The sequence below is a fragment of the Tachyglossus aculeatus genome, chromosome 16 (assembly GCF_015852505.1).
Source record: "Tachyglossus aculeatus isolate mTacAcu1 chromosome 16, mTacAcu1.pri, whole genome shotgun sequence".
NCBI lineage: Eukaryota > Metazoa > Chordata > Mammalia > Monotremata > Tachyglossidae > Tachyglossus > Tachyglossus aculeatus.
Genome location: NC_052081.1, coordinates 6784105 through 6805412, shown reverse-complemented (window position 1 = coordinate 6805412; position 21308 = coordinate 6784105). Strand labels below are relative to the sequence as shown.

Here is a 21308-nt window from a genome sequence, read left to right as displayed (position 1 = left end):
AAATTTTCAACCCAACTCTTGGAACTAAAGAGTCTTCCAACAGCCCATAAAAGGTGCATAGGTGTTTCACAGTTTTAGAACTACTGCTGAGACAAGCGAATCGATTCAATAATCCAAAGCATGCTCAAGTTCAAAACCAGAAAAGGAGGCAACAATAAAACACCAATCCTCCAGCTCCTGCCTGCTTCCAGGGTACTGTCAGAAGGGAAGAGGAAAAGAACACCCTTGGAAGAGCCTGGAACCACGTCAATCAATCAGTAGCAATATCTTGTATTTATATAGCGATTTTATTTGTCCAAATCTCTTTCACATTATTGCATTTTATAACATCCCCTTGATAGGAAGAAGTACTATCATCCCCATTTTTCAGCTGAGGAAATGGAGGACCAGAGTGTTTAAGTGACTTTCTCAAGGTCACAGAGGAGGCAGAGCTGGGGCTAGAACCCAGAGTCATTCAATCGTATTTATTGAGTGCTTACAGTGTGCAGAGCACTGTACTAAGCGCTTGGGAAGTACAAGTTGGCAACATATAGAGACGATCTCCTGACCCTCAGCACCTTCCTCTTTCCGCTACCCTGCCAATGCCATCTTTGCTGTGAGCGCCATATTCTCTCACCCAGGCCTACCCTAGTCCCCTTCATCAATGGTATCTATTGCGTGTCAGTCAGGCGGTCAGTCGATCATATTTCTTGAGTGTGTACTGTGTGCTTCGGAGAGAACAATATAACAAAGTTGACACACTTTGGCTCTCATAGGCTAGAGGGCTTACAACCCTAGCGCAGTTTTTTTGTCTTTTTTTAAATGGAATTTGTTAAGCACTTTACTATGTGCCAGGCACTGTAATAAGCACTGGGGTAGATAAAAGATTACCCTGTCCCACAGAGGGCTCATAGTCTTCATTCCTATTTCACAGATGAGGTAACAGGCACAGAGAAGTTAAGTGACTTTCCCAAGGTCACACAGCAGACAACTGAAAGAGCCAGGATTAGAACCCACAACCTTCTGAAACCCAGGTCCATGCTCTTTCCCCTAGGCCACAGGATTCTCAGTTCAAAAATACCTGGCAAATCACCCCACTTTTGAGCCATGTCTGCGTAAAGAGGCACAAGAAAAGGAAAGACTCTGTTTTTGTGTGTTATTATTAGCTAACGATCCAAGTGTTTAGTTTCCTTCACTAAGGCCTAAGGACAGGATTCATCCCCAGTCTACAAGTTATTGAATAACTTGTTCACAGTCTGCAGTGGCTGAACGTTTTTAACATCCAACGTTTATGAGAAAACATTTTCACCCCTGCGTTGTTTTTTGATCATAACCTCAAACAGCCTAAAAATAAGAATTCCCCATATCTGACAAAAAACTTGGTGAAAGCGCTCCCTGTGAGTTTCCCCCACTTCAGTTCCTGTGGAATCACGGTGTTTGAACTGACGACCATTACTACTCGTCCTGCGCACAAAAAGGTATCAAAAAACCCCCCAAAAACCTAGCCTTCCAGGCAGTGAGGCAGGGCAAAGTGAGCTATCTTAATACATGTTTAATCAATACGCTATAAAAACAGTTAACTGAGATCCCTCAGCCAGGATGGGCTCCTGTTTCATCTTAAGAGCCTCTCTTGCTCACCTGAACTGTTCTATCTGTTATTTATGAACTAAACTTTCTCTGTATTAGTTCGCTACATTAGCTGCGAGCTTCTCGTGGGCAGGATTTGTCTCAAAATACTTCCTTGTAACTTCCCCCATGCTTAGAACAGTAAAATGCAGAGATTATTGTGTTAATAAATGCATTTTGGTGATAGTGATGATGGTTCTATGGCTAATTTTACAATTCCAGCTTTAAGGCTAGCCTGCTTTGTTTCTCTGGGCCAGTGACAATTTCTGTGCCCCAGTCTCCTCATCTGTAAAATGGTAATAATAATTTCATCTTCCCGCAACCCACAGGAATGCTATAAATGCTGTAAAAATATAAATGCTATAAAGATACAGTGAGAACATGCCTGAAGAAGCATGGCGTAGTGGATAGAGCACAGGCCCCGGGAGTCAGAAGGTCGTGGGTTTTAATCCCAGCTCCTCCACTTGTCTGCTGTGTGACCTTGGGCAAGTCATTTCACTTCTCTGGGCCTCAGTTACCTCATCTTTAAAGTTAAGATTGAGGCTGGGAGCCCCACCTGGGATGGGGACTGTGTCCAACCCAATTTGCTTGTGTCCCCATCCCAGTGCTTAGTACAGGGCCTGGCACACAGTAGGTGCTTAACAAATCCCATAGTTATTAATATTATTTAACAAATGTGAAAGTATTTTGGAATAAAAGAGAAGCAGCCTGGCTCAGTGGAAAGAGCCAGGGCTTTGGAGTTCAAATCCCGGCTCTGCCAATTGTCAGTTGTGTGACTTCGGCCAAGTAACTTAACTTCTCTGTGCCTCAGTTACCTCATCTGTAAAATGGGGGATTAAGACTGTGAGCCCCCCGTGGGACAACTTGTTCACCTTGTAACCTCCCCAGTGCTTAAAACAGTGCTCTGCACATAGTAAGTGCTTAATAAATGCCATTATTATTATTATAATTATTATTATTATAAAAGGAAAAAGTGTTTGGAAGTATTGAAAAAATACTGTAGTTTTGTTAAGAAAAGTCAAGAACAATAATATTAACATTATTTCTACCTTAGCATTTGTCAGTCAGTCTCAAAATATTTTCTAAGTTGTTTTATGTGGGGATTTTTTGCTGAAGAGCAGTAATCTCTTGAATTATTCATTTGCCACTCAATGAATTTTCACTTGTCTTAGGTCCTGTTCAGAAAACTTAGAAGACATTGCCTCTGACTTCTAGGCTAGAAACTCACATTCTAAAATAGTCTTTTTTGGCAGTTAGAGAACCAGTACAGGGAAGCTAAATGACTTGCCCAGAATCATTCAGTGAGTCAGCAAATAAGAACCCAGTTTCCAACCTGCAGTGCTCCAGACACTGAATAATTTTTCTCTTCTGCCAATTTATACCAACCTAATAGTTCAATTCTCTCCTATTTTGAAGGTATCCAGTTGACCTCTGCAGAACTGCACAGGTAGAAGTAAACATTTGCAAATTGCTTTACATATTAATTTACAATCCTTCTAACTCACAAAACCCCATGACCTGGAAAATAGGGAAGCTCCATTTTTACAAACAATAATTTTACTATTATTTTATTATTATCAAAAGTAATAATAATAACTGCAGTATTTGTTAAGCGCTAACTATGTGTCGAGTACTGGGGTAGATACAAAATAATGAGGTCCCACATGGGGCTAGAAATGATCTTCTCTTTATATGATTTATATGATATGATATATGATATGATATATGATATGATATATATGATTTATATGATATGATTTATATGATTATCCTCCAGGAGGCCTTCCCAGACTGAGCCCCTTCCTTCCTCTCCCCCTCGTCCCCCTCTCCATCCCCCCCATCTTACCTCCTTCCCTTCCCCACAGCACCTGTATATATGTATATATGTTTGTACATATTTTTTTTACTCTATTTATTTATTTATTTATTTTATTTGTACATATCTATTCTATTTATTTTATTTTGTTAGTATGTTTGGTTTTGTTCTCTGTTTCCCCCTTTTAGACTGTGAGCCCACTGTTGGGTAGGGACTGTCTCTATATGTTGCCAATTTGTACTCCCCAAGCGCTTAGTACAGTGCTCTGCACATAGTAAGCGCTCAATAAATACGATTGATGATGATGATGATGATTTCTCTCCTTTTGAAAGTGTATAAATGAGTATTTACCTGATGCTTCCCCTAGTTGTTAATGCTGCCACTCCAGAAGAGTCAGAGCTAGGTTGCCTGGACAACCAAATCCACCATGGTCCTCGAAAAGGGCTAAAGCCCCTTTAACATAGCAATCCTTTTTAACTTGGCAATCTTCTAAAATTTGGGGGTTCAGACATGCCAGACCTCAAATTATTTCACGTCTGCCAGACACAGGTCAGGAGGGGCCCAGGCTGGGTTGGGCTGCGTCCCCACAATCTTTACCTTGTTCTCATCAGAGCTACTCTAAAGGCTTAAATCTATCTCCGGCAGAATAGACTGATTGAGCTGCAAAGAACAGCCCAATGATAACACTCCATTCTTTTTCACTATGCTATTGCTAGGTCCAAAAATACAGCACCAACAAAAAGCCATATTTTTTGAGATTTGGAAAAGACAACACATGCTAATTTTCATTTTCATCAACATGGCAGAGCATTAGGACGGATGCCAAAGAGAGCAACCATCCCACTGTTCTTCCAGGCATCCTACTGCCTCTGTTGGAGGGAGAATCCTGGGCTGGACGGACCGCTGCTCTGAGCCAGTATTGAAATGGAGTTGCTTATGTTATGTTCTTCATCCACCAAAGCAGGTCTCATTTCTCATAGGACACCATTCCTCACTCTTGAGACTAGAACTCTTTTTCTATCATTTTTCTTGGGTGGTGCTGGTGGAGAGGTGGAGGTATCTGCTCGGTTATTGATAGGATTTTCATCGACCAAGCTCTTTGCCCCACAGTGCGGGCCACTGATTGCACATTCATGCTCAGCAAAGACAAAGAGGAGGAGCAGCCCACAATGTTTGCCCGTTGTTCAGGCATGTGGCTTCCCTAAAAGGGCTTCAGTTCCAGCAAAAAGAACAAGACTCTTTGTGCTTCCATTCATTCAGTCTTATTTATTGAGCGCTTACTGTGTGCAAAGCATTGTACTAAGCCCTTGAACCTTAAGTTTATCTTTTAAGATTCTAGACTGCTCACAGATAATGTTCAGGACTTTGTCTCGGTAGCCACGGATATATGAAATAGAGCTAGGAGCTACCGATTAGTCAAGCAATCCTCTCGACTCAAATCTCCTGGTGGGCAGGGCTCCTTTAGTGTTGTATGCTCCTAAGCACTTAGTACAGAGTTCTGCACCCAGTAAGCACTCAATAAATACCATTGACTGAGTGATGGAAATGCTAGTCAGGCTGGCAAAGCATGGGGGAGGAAAAATGCAATGCCTTTCCACTAAAAGTAATAGAAGGGTAGGGTATTACCATGACAACAGCTGCTCTTAGAATTTTTGTACTTCTTTACAGACCTAAACCATTTTCTTTCTCCCCTCCCTGAATGCTCAGTATGTCTTAAAAAACATAAAATATAGCTTTTCTTGTCAACCATCTTTAACATCCCTTGCCTTCATTACCCTCCTTGCCAAGAAGTTCTGCTTCTCCAATCTTCCACTCTAAGGAAAAATCTATTTCTTCAAAAACTGATGAGTTAATATTGGTTTACTCTCTATTTCCTCTTCTCCAACTGCAATAGCATTTATCGACCATCTAGCTGTATGGAGCACTCGGGAGAGTACAGTACAGTTCGTAGACCTGCTTTCTGCTCTAGAGGAGTTTACAATTCAGAGAGGGAAATGCTGAAATAATGTTCAGGAAAAAAGGGCAAGTGGGTATTTTTATGAGTAAGTGCTTAAATAGTAGGGCACATAAGTCGACATTTACAGAGGGGTTATAAGTGATTGGGAGTATACAAGTGTGTTGGTGCAGAAGTGCTAGATGGAAGGAAAATAAAACAATCAAGGAAGGCCTCCTGGAGGAATCCTCCAGACTCATGGTGTCCTGAGTATATGAATGTATATATTGTATGTATTTGTAGGTATATTATGGATACATACATACACACATATATCCATATATGTGTGTGTATATATATATAATGGCATTTATTAAGTGCTTACTATGTGCAAAGCACTGTTCTAAGCATTGGGGAGGTTACAAGGTGACCAGGTTGTCCCACGGGGGGCTCATAGTCAATCCCCATTTTACAGATGAGGTAACTGAGGCCCAGAGAAGTTAAGTGACTTGCCTAAAGTCACACAGCTGACAATTGTCAGAGCAGGGATTTGAATCCATGACCTCTGACTCCAAAGCCCGTGCTCTTTCCATTGAGCCACACTGCTTCTCTCTCTCTCTCTCTCTATACACACACACACACACACACACACACACACACACACACGAAAAGTGTTTAGAGCTCCTTGAAATAAAAAGTGCACTGTTATTGTAATGCTTTGTATAAGGGCTTATTACTTGAGCAACACTAATTAAATCATTGCTAAGGCTCAAAGATTAGCCATCCTAAGTAAGTGGATAATTACTTGAAAGAAAAGAAAATAGGCAGGTTTGGTTCCTATTTAAAGGGACTTAGATAAGGCTCAATACATGGACAGTTTTCCACTTTACCCTGAACAGAATTCTCAAGAACATCTTACCAAATTTTTTTTTCTCCTCTAGATTTCATTTCATTTTTAGCTACAACCAGGAAATGACCAGCCTAGATAAACTACTGGGGCTTAACTTTTCCCCCTCCACCCCCAAGTCCTGCTTTGTAAATGCCTAGGGAAGTATACACAAGCACACAGATTAGCTCTAAATCCACAATCAAAATTCAAAGAAGAATTCATTTAAATATGCAAACCTAACTCCCTTAGACTACTGACACAATGGACAATGCAACTCTGAGGAAGTCATATTCATTTCCAGGATGTTAGCTTGTGAGAAACCCGCCTTCCAAGAAGCAGTGCGGCTCTGACAATAGAGTCACAAAGGAGCATTATCCTACATGTAAAACTGCTGGATCAATTTGATTTAGAACAGCCAGTAAATAATCACAAGGTACCGGGAGTTTAAGTGGAATATTACATTTGTCATAATGCGGGGCACTGAGTTTTTGGAAAAAAATATTCCTCTTTATCAAGTATTATAGTCAAGCTATTTTCCTTATCAAGTCATCACTGAAGGTTAATGCTATCCAATTTTTGGCTCAGAGTTATTTCTCCAAACCAACTGTTCCCAAGCTTTTCGCTAATGCTCATAAGACAAAATTGAATGAAATGGAAAAATACCCATTACCTCACTCAGTTCATCCCTACGTCAGCTCAAAATTGTTCCCTGCAATCCACTTTTAGATTCAGGGATAGATAATCTTCAAACAATTTCTTTTCTCTGGTACATAAAGAGTCTTTGCTCCTGCCTCTTCCTATACTCAATTTGACAAGCAAGTGATTTTTTTTTTTTAATTTATTGTCAAGTTCCCTGTTTCCAGAGGAAGGATAGCTTCTGAGGGAGAGACACTGGGAAAGAAAAGGAGGCAACCTAGAAACAGTAAGAGGAGGAAAAGAGAAATAGTGGTTTGGATTAGTAACTGTGAATTCTAATCTCAACTCTGCCTCCCCATCTGACCTTGGACAACTTTCTTGGCATCTCTGAGTCTATACTGTAGCAGAAAGGAGAACGATATGGCCTTGATCTTTTGGGGATGTTTTAAAGATGATTTCTATTATTGCCAATTGCTGTGCAAATTCAAACTGAAACAGGAATTATATTGAAGTGGGGCAAGAAAGCAAAAATCAAGACCATCTTGGTGACAAAGAAAATCAGCTTATAAAAAATTTTACCCCCCACCAAAGGAGGCTTGTCTGAATAATTAAAAAGGATGTTAAGATCATAGTACTCCTTCCACTGTCTACAGGAAACCATTTTCTTGTCTAAGTCTTAGGGTCAGGAAATGTTCCCTGACATTTAGGGAAGCAGCATGGCTCAGTGGAAAGAGCCCGGGCTTTGGAGTCAGAGGTCATGGGTTCAAATCCCGGCTCTGCCACTTGTCAGCTGTGTGACTTTGGGCAAGTCCCTTAACTTCTCTGTGCCTCAGTTACCTCATCTGTAAAATGGGGATTAAGACTGGGGTCCCCCCGTGGGACAACCTGATCACCTTGTAACCTCCCCAGCGCTTAGAACAGTGCTTTGCACATAGTAAGCGCTTAATAAATGCCATTATTATTATTATTAGGCTCTATTTTTTATTACCTTAGTTTCAACCCACGACTGTTACTGAGCTGCTTGTATCAGGTGGAATATCTCCTTCTTCCTTTAAATATTTACTCCTTGAAGGTACTTCTAAAACCATTAATCCCACTTGTGCCATTAGCACATTAATCCTCCTTGCACTACTTTTAATCTCTCCAGTCCCTTTTAATTGTTGTTATTGTTCTAACCATAAAATGTACAGTATCTTTTCCCTGACATCACTACATCCCTGCTTTTTCATAACTACCTAGTGGTTCTGCACTAATCCGAACAGATGATAGTGACCGCCAGCCAAATGGCCCTGAAGAACCTTATATTGCTCTCGGTCCAGCACTGCAATCTTCCTTCTTTCTTCACAGTCAACTAGTAAAGGTGGTATTTGTTAAGCACTTAACTTGTGCCAAGCATTTTACTAAGCGCTGGGGTAGATACAAGTTAATCAGGTGAGACATAGTCTCCATCACTCGTGGGGTTCACAGTGAAGTAGGAGGGAGAACAAGTGCTCAATCCTCATTTTGCAATTTAGAAAACTGAGGCACAGAGCCGTTAAGTGACTTGCCCAAGGTCACACAGCAGGAAGTGGCAGAGCTGGGACTGGAAACCCAGGCTCGTGCTCTTTCCACTAGGTTACAATATACTGGCACACTAAGGATTACCTTGCCTCTTCGAATGGAACCAGATGTCCCACTTGAATGGGGCAGTCCCAAATTTGGAGGGTTCCATCGTGCCATCTGAAAAGCCTAGGGCAGAATAAATTGGAGCCCTTGACAACTGTCATGACACCAACCCAAAATCCTCCTCATCTTTCAAACAACCTTTCTAGAAATTAATGCCTAGTGTTAAAATATACAAAAAAGCCAGCCAGTTGGTAATGAAAAGGGTGGGAATCAGCAGTTACAGAATATACTGTAGAAGTGACCAGGCCAACAAACAGCACCTCTGTGTTGCACATCTTTGAAGCAATCTGAATTCAACACTGGTACTGGACTCCCCAGTCTTTTCAGCAAACAGAAATGCTCATTTCTGGCAGCCAGCCTGTATCTCCTCCATGGATTAAAGATAGAATAGAGGCCCATACATTTGTTACATGAAGAATTCCATCTAGGAATGGCCCAGAAGGCTATGAGAAGTTACGCCTGGCACAGAATGCATCAGCTACTTGTTGAATAGAATTAACTACAAAGATCTCACTCCTCCACTTCCTATGTTGGCTGGCTGCCCATCCAACTTGGTTCCCAAAGAAGAAGAAGAAGAAAAAAAAAAAACCTTTTTGAGTATCTAATGTTTGGATTGTAAGCCCATTGGACAGGGCCCATGATTATTCTGTTTTTATCCATACTGTTACTCAAATAGTTCTAAAAATATTAAGCTTGAAGATCTAAGATCAATACATTTAGTAATCCCATAAGAATGCATGGGGGTGGGGGCGCATTCTTGCAAACCACAGGTTAAGGAAAACTTGCATTGAAGTATTAACAAGGTACAATGATGCATAGATGTGCACAAACCGTTTCTCCCAACACGGCAGTGAGCTGTTTCCGAACAGGCTCGTTTCGTTGGGTGAACACTTCTCTAATTTCCTAACACCGTACTGACCAAAATGTTTAATAAAAACACACAGTATGGCAGAACTGAGTACTCCCCAGGTGCCAGTTAGAGGGTAAAGCCAAGCATTTCATGGCCCATTATTAGAATATTTGACTTTGCAGTTGACTAAGGGCACAAATCAGTAGGGAAAAAACACCCGTCTCCAAAGTCTTTAAAAAATTTATTCTTCTGGTCCCACTAGATTGGAATACCATTGACAGCAGGGACTAGGTTTGTTCACTCACTCTACTGCGGTTTCCCAAGCACTTAGTACAGTGCTCAGCACCCAGAAAAAGCCCCAATAAATATGAAATCGAATGATTGATCTATCGACATTAGCATCAAAAGACTAATGCTGAAGATCCTCCTCCTCCTCAGGAAATAGGTCTTGCACTAATCAACTGACCCATGCTGGAAAGATTCAAAACTAAAGTCAAGGCTTGAACTAACGCTTTAAATAAATCTCACTGACCTACTAATATTCTCTTCCCTAGAAAGCCATTTTTTTAAAATAACATTTTCCTGTTCACAAGAGCAATTTCACAATTGCTGAATTATCCAAAATTAAAAGACTAGAATCAAGTTATGTGGCACAATCCACCTAAACAATTAGCATGAGGAAGCTAATGCTTCTAACAAGTATATCATTAAAATCATTTGCACATTAGCTTTGACTTAACACTTCCATAAACAATCTACAAACAGGCAAGTGCAACTTCTTTGAGCGTCATATGTCAAGTTTCACTTATATTTCCTTTCTAATAAGTCCTAAGCCAGTAGGGAAAAAGCATTTTTTTAACCTAAAATGGCTTCATATTAATATTAATACTGAAATTCTACTCTGTATTTATATAGAGCTACTTATTCAAGAGAACAAAGATGATTTATAAGTATTCATTTTCCCAAAACTGTTATGAGTTAGTAAATGCCAAATAGTGTTAGCATTACCATTTTATTTCATCAACAGCATTTACCGGGGCAGATCACTGCACTAGGCGCTTAGGAAATATTTAGAAATCAATGATATTTACTGAGTGCTTACTGGCAAAGAACACTGTACTGAGCATTTGGGAGAGTATATTTCAACAGAGTCGGCAGGCACATTCCCTGCCCACCAGGAGCTTACAATCAAGAGGGGGAGGCATAAATCATCCTCCTTGCCTCCAAGGAGTTTACAATTTAATGAAGAGAAATGGGAGACTGGACAAGCCAAGTGATTTCTCCAATTATCAGAAACAGGTACAGAACTCGGACTTAGGATTCACTGTTCATCCATTGAAGCTCTAGAGCTCACCTTTTTAAACTACCCGGTCTACTTACGCTGTACGAATACTACCTCGGCTCCGCCAATTGTCAGCTGTGTGACTTTGGGCAAGTCACTTAACTTCCCTGTGCCTCAGTTACCTCAACTGGAAAATGGGGATTAAAACTGTGAGCCCCCTGAGGGACAACCTGATCACCTTGTAGCCTCCCCAGCACTTAGAACAGTGATTTGAACATAGTAAGTGCTTAACAAATGCCATTATTATTATTATGTATTCCCAAACACCCACTGCACAGAAGGCACACAATGAATGCTGTTAACGATAAGCAGGAGTCATTGTTTCAGCAATTAAAAAAAAAAATCACAAATATCCCCTTCACAAGAATCGCAAACCCCATCACTCTGGACCACTTGTCTTTAAAGTTACAACTGAAAGAGGTAAACAAATCGACATGCAAGTTTATCCAGAGGGTGGCAAAAATTAATTCCAAGCAAAGCAATTTGAGAAAAGAGATTTAACTGTTTCAATGAATAAGGGTCCGTTGACCTCCATCAACCATTAAGGAGGGAAATTAAATCGTTGTTTTCAATGGAATGGATCTAGCCCCTCTGAAAACTCTATTAAGCAATTTACGATCAACAGCAATTCCCCTTCCTTTGATGACTACGCTAAGGTCGCTCTTAACTGTTCAATGACTCAAATGAATAGACAGACGGACACAAAAGAGGGAAATGACATGTTTGGGAAAGAGGAGCTTATTTCTACTTTCACTCACTGAAATAAAACCAAGGTCAAACAAAAGCTGAAATGCTGTACTTTAAAATTAATACACTTATTCTTCTGGTCTAAATCGGCGGTCAAAACAGAGCTACCCCTTAGCCCCTTCTGCTTTGGGTGATTATTAAAAAAAATTGACTCTGATGGTTCAGCCTCCAACAGAAACCTTTAATAAAGACAAATGACCACACTAATTTTAATTAGGTTTCTTCCTAACACTTGATTTCTACTAGGTAGGTATCATTTCTGCAGATAAATGTTGTTTCTGACGTGTTAAATGAAGGAATTTTTTGGTAATTGCTTTTTTCCTTGGCTTTGGACATTCTAGTATTGTTTAATTAGCAAAAAAAATCACTAATTAGGAATGAATTACAGATGCACACCAAAAGATTGTGGTTGCTATATTTTATACAACAAAATATTGAAATTTTATTTCTCTTCTGACCAAGGATAAATAAATGGTTATCAAAGAGCAAAGTCAAGAACAGCAGTAGATTATTTTTGTCTCGTGATTAAGAATAAATACTGTTTAGAAAAAGCAAAAAAATCAAGACTAGAAACACAGAGAGAGGAAGAACGATAAAACCATGTTACTGAAAGGAACAGCAGGCTTTCTGGAGAGGTCAATTGAAAATGCTTGCAACTGGCATTTATATGGTCAAAGTAGGTTCTCCCCTCTAAAAATACTCATGCACTGGGGCTATCCCAAAGCGGCCCCCCTCCCCACCAGATATAGTGCTTTTATTTTCAAAATATAAACACTAATCCTTAATTGTTCATTTTAAAGCAGCTACTCAAATTACTGTTAAAGTACATTATGGGCTGGAACACTAAAATCTTCAAAATGCCACCAAGGGAAATTAGTGCCCTTTTTGCAACAAGTTTTCAAAGAGGCAAATTCAAGAATATGACACATATTAATGGGCTTGGTTCATTCCATTAGTTACAGAATGGAGAAATTACATTTTTGAAAGGTGTTAAAATAATTAGTTGCATTTGGAGATGTTTACTTTCTCGAGCTAAAGAATCCTTTATCATCATTCGTTTTTGTATTCCTCAAAACAAGGGAGGAAACAGACAGCCGGATTACATGACTTGACTAAGGTCACACGGTGAATTTGTAGCAGATCACTTGGAATTTTTCATCTTTGGTTTCACCTGCTATCTCTCTACCTTCTCAGGAAATACCCATTAACTATGACAGCAACACCTTGGACTGAGATCTCCTTTCTGAAGATACTAAAACCACCTAAAACATTAGTGCTAACCAAACAGATTGGCATAGCTCTGACACACACACACACACACACACACATCATCCCCTACTCCTGCCCATTTTGCAGAGGAATGAACTGTAAAGACAAGGAATGAACCAAACACGTGGATCATAAATGTGGCTAAAAAGTGAAAGGAATCCAAAAATTCCCTTGATGAAACCACTAGATCCCTGTTCCTCTAGAAGTAAAGCCCGCTGGTGGGCTCACAGAGAAGCAGCGTGGCTCAGTGGAAAGAGCACGGGTTTTGGAGTCAGAGGTCGTGGGTTCGAATCCCGGCTCCGCCACAAGTCTACTGTGTGACCTTGGGCAAGTCACTTAACTTCTCTGAACCTCAGTTCCCTCATCTGTAAAAATGGGGATTAAGACTGTGAGCCCCGCGTGGGACAACTTGATAACACTGTATCCCCCCCAGAGATTAGAACAGTGCTTTGCACATCATCATCATCATCAATTGTATTTATTGAGCGCTTACTATGTGCAGAGCACTGTACTAAGCGCTTGGGAAGTACAAATTGGCAACATATAGAGACAGTCCCTACCCAACAGTGGGCTCACAGTCTAAAAGGGGGGAGACAGAGAACAAAACCAAACATACTAACAAAATAAAATAAATAGGATAGATATGTACAAGTAAAATAAATAAATAGAGTAATAAATATGTACAACCATATATACATATATACAGGTGCTGTGGGGAAGGGAAGGAGGTAAAATGGCACATAATAAGCGCTTAACAAATGCCATTATCATCATTATTATTATTATCATTATTAAGTATGCCCTCCTACCCGATGACAGATGGACACTATTCCATCTTCATAAGGTGCTGCTCCGCATGTTATTGTGCAGACCAGACTACGGAGGTAAACGGCCCTTCTCTTGAATTCCACTTTTTGGTCGTCCAAGTTCCTATTTGGGGGATGATCCTCGAGCTCCCCCTCCCCCTCCGAAGTCATAGCCTGCTGTCCAGTTCCAAATCCCTGGCTCAAGCAGTGAAGATGGAGAAGGCGGAAGAAGACGCTAGCCATTTTTCAGGCTTCAACCGTTCTGATGCTTGGCACAGGCCCCCTTCCCTCCCCGCCCCTCCAAAGCGACACAAGTCCACGCACAAGCAGCGTGGCTCAGTGGAAAGAGCACGGGCTTTGGAGTCAGAGGTTGTGGGTTTGAATTCCGGCTCCGCCACAAGTCTGCTGTGTGACCTTGGGCAAACCACTTAACTTCTCTGAGCCTCAGTTCCCTCATCTGTAAAAATGGGGATTAAGACTGTGAGCCCCACGTGGGACAACTTGATCACATTGTAACCGCCCCAGAGCTTAGAACAGTGCTTGGAACATACTAAGCGCTTAACAAATGCCATCATCATTATTATTATTAAGTGTGCCCTCCTACCTGATGACAGATGGACACTACTCCATCCTCATAAGGCGCTGCTCCGCACGTTATTGTGCAGACCAGACTACGGAGGTAAGCGGCCCTTCTCTTGAATTCCACTTTTTGGTCGTCCAAGTTCCTATTTGGGGGATGATCCTCGAGCTCTCCCTCCCCCTCCGAAGTCGTACCCGGTTGTCCAGTTCCAAGTGCACCGGGCGGCGTGCCATCTTTGGGTTCCGCCATGGGGCACCTGACTCAAGCAGTGAAGATGGAGGAGGCGGAAGAAGACGCACGCTAGCCATTTTTCAGGCTTCGACCGTTCAGGCTTCAACTTGCACTTCTCAAGTGTTTAGTACAGTGCTCTGCACACAGTAAGCGCTCACTAAATACGATTGATTGATTGATTGATTGATGCTTGGCACAGGCCTCCTCCCCTCCCCTCCGAAGCGACACAAGTCCACGCACACAAACAAGGCCGGGCTCCCCTCCTGGCTTCTCGGATCCAGGCCCACGCCTGGGAACAGATGGCCGGGCGAACACACCACCTTTTATGCGCCAAGTCCTCCGGGCAGGATGGTCGGGCGCGTCTCTCGCTAGGCCTCCCCCTGCCAGATGATTTCATTCTCTGCCCACCGAGAGGGAAAGGGAGAGGGGGGGTCGGAGGGAAGAGGCGGCCGTCCAGCCGATGTCTCAAACGCTCAGCGGCCGGAGAGGCCACATGGGAAAAGGGAAAAAAGCCCCCTACCTGCTGCTGAATAACCTCCTCCTGGGATACAACAATAATCATGGCTCCTGTTAAGCGCTTACTAGGTGCCAAGCGCTGTCGTAGGTGCTGGGAAAGAGGCTGGGTAGCCAGGGGCATGTCCGGGGGGAGCCAACGGGGCTGGCGATCGGCTCAGGGTGGGGGGCAGCCCCATAACCCAGATCCCGAGCTGAGGATAACCTCCTCCTGGGGTACAATGATAATCACGGCTTCTGTTAAGCGCTTACTACGTGCCAAGCGCTGTGGTAGGCGCTGCGGGGAAGCGGGCGGGAAAGAGACTGGGTAGCCAGGTAGCTGGCGATCGGCTCTTGGGGAGGGGGATGGGGACGGGGTGGGGGGACCCCTCGTGCCCTCTTCCTCATCTCCCCCCCCCGGGGCCTCGTGCCCCCCCAGGGCACGTGACCTTCTCCCCCCTCCCCGGGGGCCTCGTGCCCTCTTCCTCATCTCCCCCCCCGGGGCCTCGTGCCCCCCCAGGACACGTGACCTTCTCCCCCCTCCCCGGGGGCCTCGTGCCCTCTTCCTCCCCCCCCCCCACCCGGGCCTCGCGCCTCCCGTGGGGACACGTGACCTTGCCCCCCCCCCCCCAGGGGCCTCGTGCACCCCTCCCTCATCTCTCCCCCCCCCTCCCCGGGGGCCTCGTGCCCTCTTCCTCATCCCCCCCCCGGGCCTCGCGCCTCCCGTCGGGACACGTGACCTCCCCCCCCCCCAGCAGGGGTGCCCCCCTCCCTCATCTCCCCCCGCCCCCGGTCAGGCCTCGTGCCCCCCTCCCTTATCTCTCCCGCCATCGCCCCCCGGCCCCCGTCCTCCCCCGGGCCTGGAATGCCCCCAATCCCTCTGCCCATCCGCCAAGCTAGCTCTCTCCCTCCCCTCAAGGCCCTACTGAGAGCTCACCTCCTCCAGGAGGCCTTCCCACACTGAGCCCCTTCCTTCCTCTCCCCCTCATCTCCCTCTCCATCCCCCCCATCTTACCTCCTTCCCTTCCCCACAGCACCTGTATAGATGTTTGTACAGATTGATTACTCTATTTATTTTACTCGTACCTATCTATTCTATTTATTTTGTTTTGTTAGTACGTTTGGTTTTGTTCTCCGTCTCCCCCTTCTAGACTGTGAGCCCACTATTGGGTAGGGACCGTCTCTATGTGTTGCCAACCTGTACCTCCCAAGCGCTTAGCCCAGTGCTCTGCCCACAGTAAGCGCTCAATAAATACGATTGATTGATGATTGATTGCACTTCCCAAGTGCTCAATCCAGTGCTCTGCCCACAGTAAGTGCTCAATAAATACGATTGATTGATGATTGATTGTACTTCCCAAGCGCTTAGTCCAGTGCTCTGCCCACAGTAAGCGCTCAATAAATACGATTGATTGATTGTACTTCCCAAGCGCTTAGTCCAGTGTTCTGCCCCCAGTAAGCGCTCAATAAATACGATTGATTGATTGTACTTCCCAAGCGCTTAGCCCAGTGCTCTGCCCCCAGTAAGCGCTCAATAAATACGATTGATGGATGATTGATGGATTGTACTTCCCAAGCGCTCAGTCCAGTGCTCCGCGCACAGTAAGCGCTCAATAAATACGATTGATTGATTGTACTTCCCAAGCGCTTAGTCCAGTGCTCTGCCCCCAGTAAGCGCTCAATAAATACGATTGATTGATTGTACTTCCCAAGCGCTTAGTCCAGTGCTCTGCCCCCAGTAAGCGCTCAATCAATACGATTGATTGATGATTGATGGATTGTACTTCCCAAGCGCTCAGTCCAGTGCTCCGCGCACAGTAAGCGCTCAATAAATACGATTGATTGATTGTACTTCCCAAGCGCTCAGTCCAGTGCTCTGCCCCCAGTAAGCGCTCAATAAATACGATTGATGGATGATTGATTGTACTTCCCAAGCGCTTAGTCCAGTGCTCCGCCCACAGTAAGCGCTCAATAAATACGATTGATTGATGATTGATTGATTGTACTTCCCAAGCGCTCAGTCCAGTGCTCCGCGCACAGTAAGCGCTCAATAAATACGATTGATTGATTGTACTTCCCAAGCGCTTAGTCCAGTGCTCTGCCCCCAGTAAGCGCTCAATAAATACGATTGATTGATTGTACTTCCCAAGCGCTTAGTCCAGTGCTCTGCCCCCAGTAAGCGCTCAATAGATTGATTGATGATTGATTGATTGTACTTCCCAAGCGCTCAGTCCAGTGCTCTGCGCACAGTAAGCGCTCAATAAATACGATTGATTGATTGTACTTCCCAAGCGCTTAGTCCAGTGCTCTGCCCCCAGTAAGCGCTCAATAAATACGATTGATGGATGATTGATGGATTGTACTTCCCAAGCGCTCAGTCCAGTGCTCCGCGCACAGTAAGCGCTCAATAAATACGATTGATTGATTGTACTTCCCAAGCGCTTAGCCCAGTGCTCTTCCCCCAGTAAGCGCTCAATAAATACGATTGATGGATGATTGATTGATTGCACTTCCCAAGCGCTCAGTCCAGTGCTCCGCCCCCAGTAAGCGCTCAATAAATACGATTGATGGATGATTGATGGATTGTACTTCCCAAGCGCTCAGTCCAGTGCTCCGCGCACAGTAAGCGCTCAATAAATACGATTGATTGATTGATTGATTCCTCCAACCCCCCCCCCCCCCCGGCCGGGCCTCGCGCCTCCAGTGGGGACACGTGACCTCCCCCCCCCCCGGGGTGCACCCCTCCCTTATCTCCCCCCCCCCCCGGGCCTCGCGCCTCCAGTGGGGACACGTGACCTTTCCCCCCCCCGGGCCTCGCGCCTCCAGTGGGGACACGTGACCTTCCCCCCCCCCCCGCACCTGCCGACGAAGTTCTCGAGGACGGAGCTCTTGCCGGCGCTCTGCCCGCCCACCACGGCGATCTGCGGCAGGTCCAGCAGGCAGCTCTGGCCCAGCGCCGAGAAGGCGTCCTGGAGCCGGTTCACCAGCGGGATCAGCTCCTCCATCTCCCGGTTCCCCATGGCCGAGCCGAGCGGAGGAGCCGAGCAGAGCCGAGGAGCAGCGCGGAGGAGCCGAGCCGAGCCGAGCCGAGCCGAGCCGAGCCGAGCCGAGCGCGGCCGCCCCCTCGAGGGCCCGGGGCCACCTCCCCCGGCGCCTCCTGACAGCTAACGGACCCGCCGCGCGCCTGCGCACAACCACCGCCCGGGCCCGGCGGGGGGGGGGGGGGGGGCCCACCACGGGGGGAGGGGGCGTGGCCGCGCTCCAAGCCCCGCCCACCGCCCGCGGAGCAGTCATTCATTCATCCACTCCCAGGTATTTATTGAGCGCTGACCGTGTGCGGAGCACTGCACTAAGCGCTTGGGAAGTCCGAGTTGGCAACATCTAGAGACGGTCCCTACCCAACGGGGGGCTCACAGCCTACAAGGGGGAGACGGACCACAAAACCAAACATACTAACAAAATAAAATAAATAGAATAGATAGGTACAAGTAAAATAAATAGAGTGATAAATATGTACAAACGCATAGACATATATACAGGTATATATACATATATACAGGTATATATCCACTCCAAGGTATTTATTGAGCGCTGACTGTGTGCGGAGCACTGGACTAAGCGCTTGGGAAGTCCAAGTTGGCACCATCTGGAGACGGGCCCTACCCAACAGCGGGCTCACAGTCTAAAAGGGGGAGACAGAGAAGAAAACCAAACATACTAACAAAATAAAATAAATAGAATAGATAGGTACGAGTAAAATAAATAGAGTGATAAATATGTACAAACGCATATACATATATACAGGTATATATACGTATATACAGGTATATATCCACTCCAAGGTATTTATTGAGCGCTGACTGTGTGCGGAGCACTGGACTAAGCGCTTGGGAAGTCCAAGTTGGCACCATCTGGAGACGGGCCCTACCCAACAGTGGGCTCACAGTCTAAAAGGGGGAGACAGAGAACAAAACCAAACATACTAACAAAATAAAATAAATAGAATAGATAGGTACAAGTAAAATAGAGTAATAAATATGTACAAACATATATACATATATACAGGTATATACACGTATATACAGGTATATATCCACTCCAAGGTATTTATTGAGCGCTGACTGTGTGCGGAGCACTGGACTAAGCGCTTGGGAAGTCCAAGTCGGCACCATCTAGAGACGGTCCCTACCCAACAGCGGGCTCACATTCATTCGTTCATTCCATCGTATTTACTGAGCGCTTACTGGGTGCAGACCACTGGACTAATAATAATAATGATGATGGCATTTGTTAATCAATCAATCGCATTTATTGAGCACTTACTGTGTGCAGAGCACTGGACTAAGCGCTTGGGAAGTCCAAGTTGGCACCATCTAGAGACGGGCCCTACCCAACAGTGGGCTCACAGTCTAAAAGGGGGAGACAGACAACAAAACCAGACACACTAACAAAATAAAATAAATAGAATAGATATGTACAAGTAAAATAAAGTAATAAATATGTACAAACATTATATATACATATATACAGGTATATATACATATATACAGGTATATATCCATTCCAAGGTATTTATTGAGCGCTGACTGTGTGCACAGCACTGTACTAAGCGCTTGGGAAGTCCAAGTCGGCACCATCTAGAGACGGTCCCTACCCAACAGCGGGCTCACATTCATTCGTTCATTCCATCGTATTTACTGAGCGCTTACTGGGTGCAGACCACTGGACTAATAATAATAATGATGATGGCATTTGTTAATCAATCAATCGCATTTATTGAGCACTTACTGTGTGCAGAGCACTGGACTAAGCGCTTGGGAAGTCCAAGTTGGCACCATCTAGAGACGGGCCCTACCCAACAGTGGGCTCACGGTCTAAAAGGGGGAGACAGAGAACAAAACCAAACATACTAACAAAATAAAATAAATAGAATAGATAGGTACAAGTAAAATAGAGTAATAAATATGTACAAACATATATACATATATACAGGTATATATACATATATACAGGTATATATCCATTCCAAGGTATTTATTGAGCACTGACTGTGTGCAGAGCGCTGTACTAAGCGCTTCGGAAGTACAAGTTGGCAACATCTGGAGACGGTCCCTACCCAACAGCGGGCTCACATTCATTCATTCATTCCATCGTATTTATTGAGCGCTTACTGGGTGCAGACCACTGGACTAATAATAATAATGATGATGGCATTTGTTAATCAATCAATCAATCGTATTTATTGAGCGCTTACTGTGTGCGGAGCACTGGACTAAGCGCTTCGGAAGTCCAAGTTGGCACCGTCTAGAGATGGTCCCTACCCAACAGCAGGCTCACATTCATTCGTTCATTCCATCGTATTTATTGAGCGCTTACTGGGTGCACAGCACTGGACTAATCAATCAATCAATCGTATTTATTGAACGCTTACTGTGTGCGGAGCACTGGACTAAGCGCTTGGGAAGTCCAAGTTGGCACCGTCTGGAGACGGTCCCTACCCAACGGCGGGCTCACATTCATTCGTTCATTCCATCGTATTTATTGAGCGCTTACTGGGTGCACAGCACTGGACTAATCAATCAATCAATCGTATTTATTGAACGCTTACTGTGTGCGGAGCACTGGACTAAGCGCTTCGGAAGTCCAAGTTGGCCACATCTAGAGACGGTCCCTACCCAACAGCGGGCTCACATTCATTCGTTCATTCCATCGTATTTATTGAGCGCTTATTGGGTGCACAGCACTGGACTAATCAATCAGTCAATCGTATTTATTGAACGCTTACTGTGTGCGGAGCACCGGACTAAGCGCTTGGGAAGTCCAAGTTGGCACCATCTAGAGACGGGCCCTACCCAACAGTGGGCTCACGGTCTAGAAGGGGGAGACAGACAACAAAACCAAACATACTAACAAAATAAAATAGAATAGATATGTACAAGTAAAATAAATAAATAGAGTAATAAATATGTACAAACATATATACATATATACAGGTATATATCCATTCCAAGGTATTTATTGAGCGCTGACTGTGTGCACAGCACTGGACTAAACGCTTCGGAAGTCCAAGTCGGCAACGTCTGGAGACGGTCCCTACCCAACAGCAGGCTCACATTCATTCGTTCATTCCATCGTATTTATTGAGCGCTTACTGGGTGCAGACCACTGGACTAATAATAATAATGACGATGGCATTTGTTAATCAATCAATCGTATTTATTGAGCGCTTACTGTGTGCGGAGCACTGGACTAAGCGCTTGGGAAGTCCAAGTTGGCAACATCTGGAGACGGTCCCTACCCAACGGCGGGCTCACATTCATTCGTTCATTCCATCGTATTTATTGAGCGCTTACTGGGTGCAGACCACTGGACTAATAATAATAATGATGATGGCATTTGTTAATCAATCAATCAATCGTATTTATTGAGCGCTTACTGTGTGCAGAG

General features: G+C 44.4%; 1 protein-coding gene across 10 annotated transcripts in view; it reads right to left on the bottom strand.

Moving 5' to 3' along the window:
- DNM3 (dynamin 3) overlaps window positions 1-17885 on the bottom strand; it is a 346807-nt gene extending 328922 nt beyond the window's left edge. For all 10 annotated transcript variants that reach the window (XM_038758051.1, XM_038758053.1, XM_038758044.1 and 7 more), the window contains exon 1: window positions 17721-17885. In XM_038758051.1, the coding sequence (XP_038613979.1) occupies window positions 17721-17881 (161 nt within the window). In that variant the 5' untranslated portion in view covers window positions 17882-17885. The remainder of the gene's footprint in view (window positions 1-17720) is intronic.
- Window positions 17886-21308: the final 3423 nt, after the last annotated feature.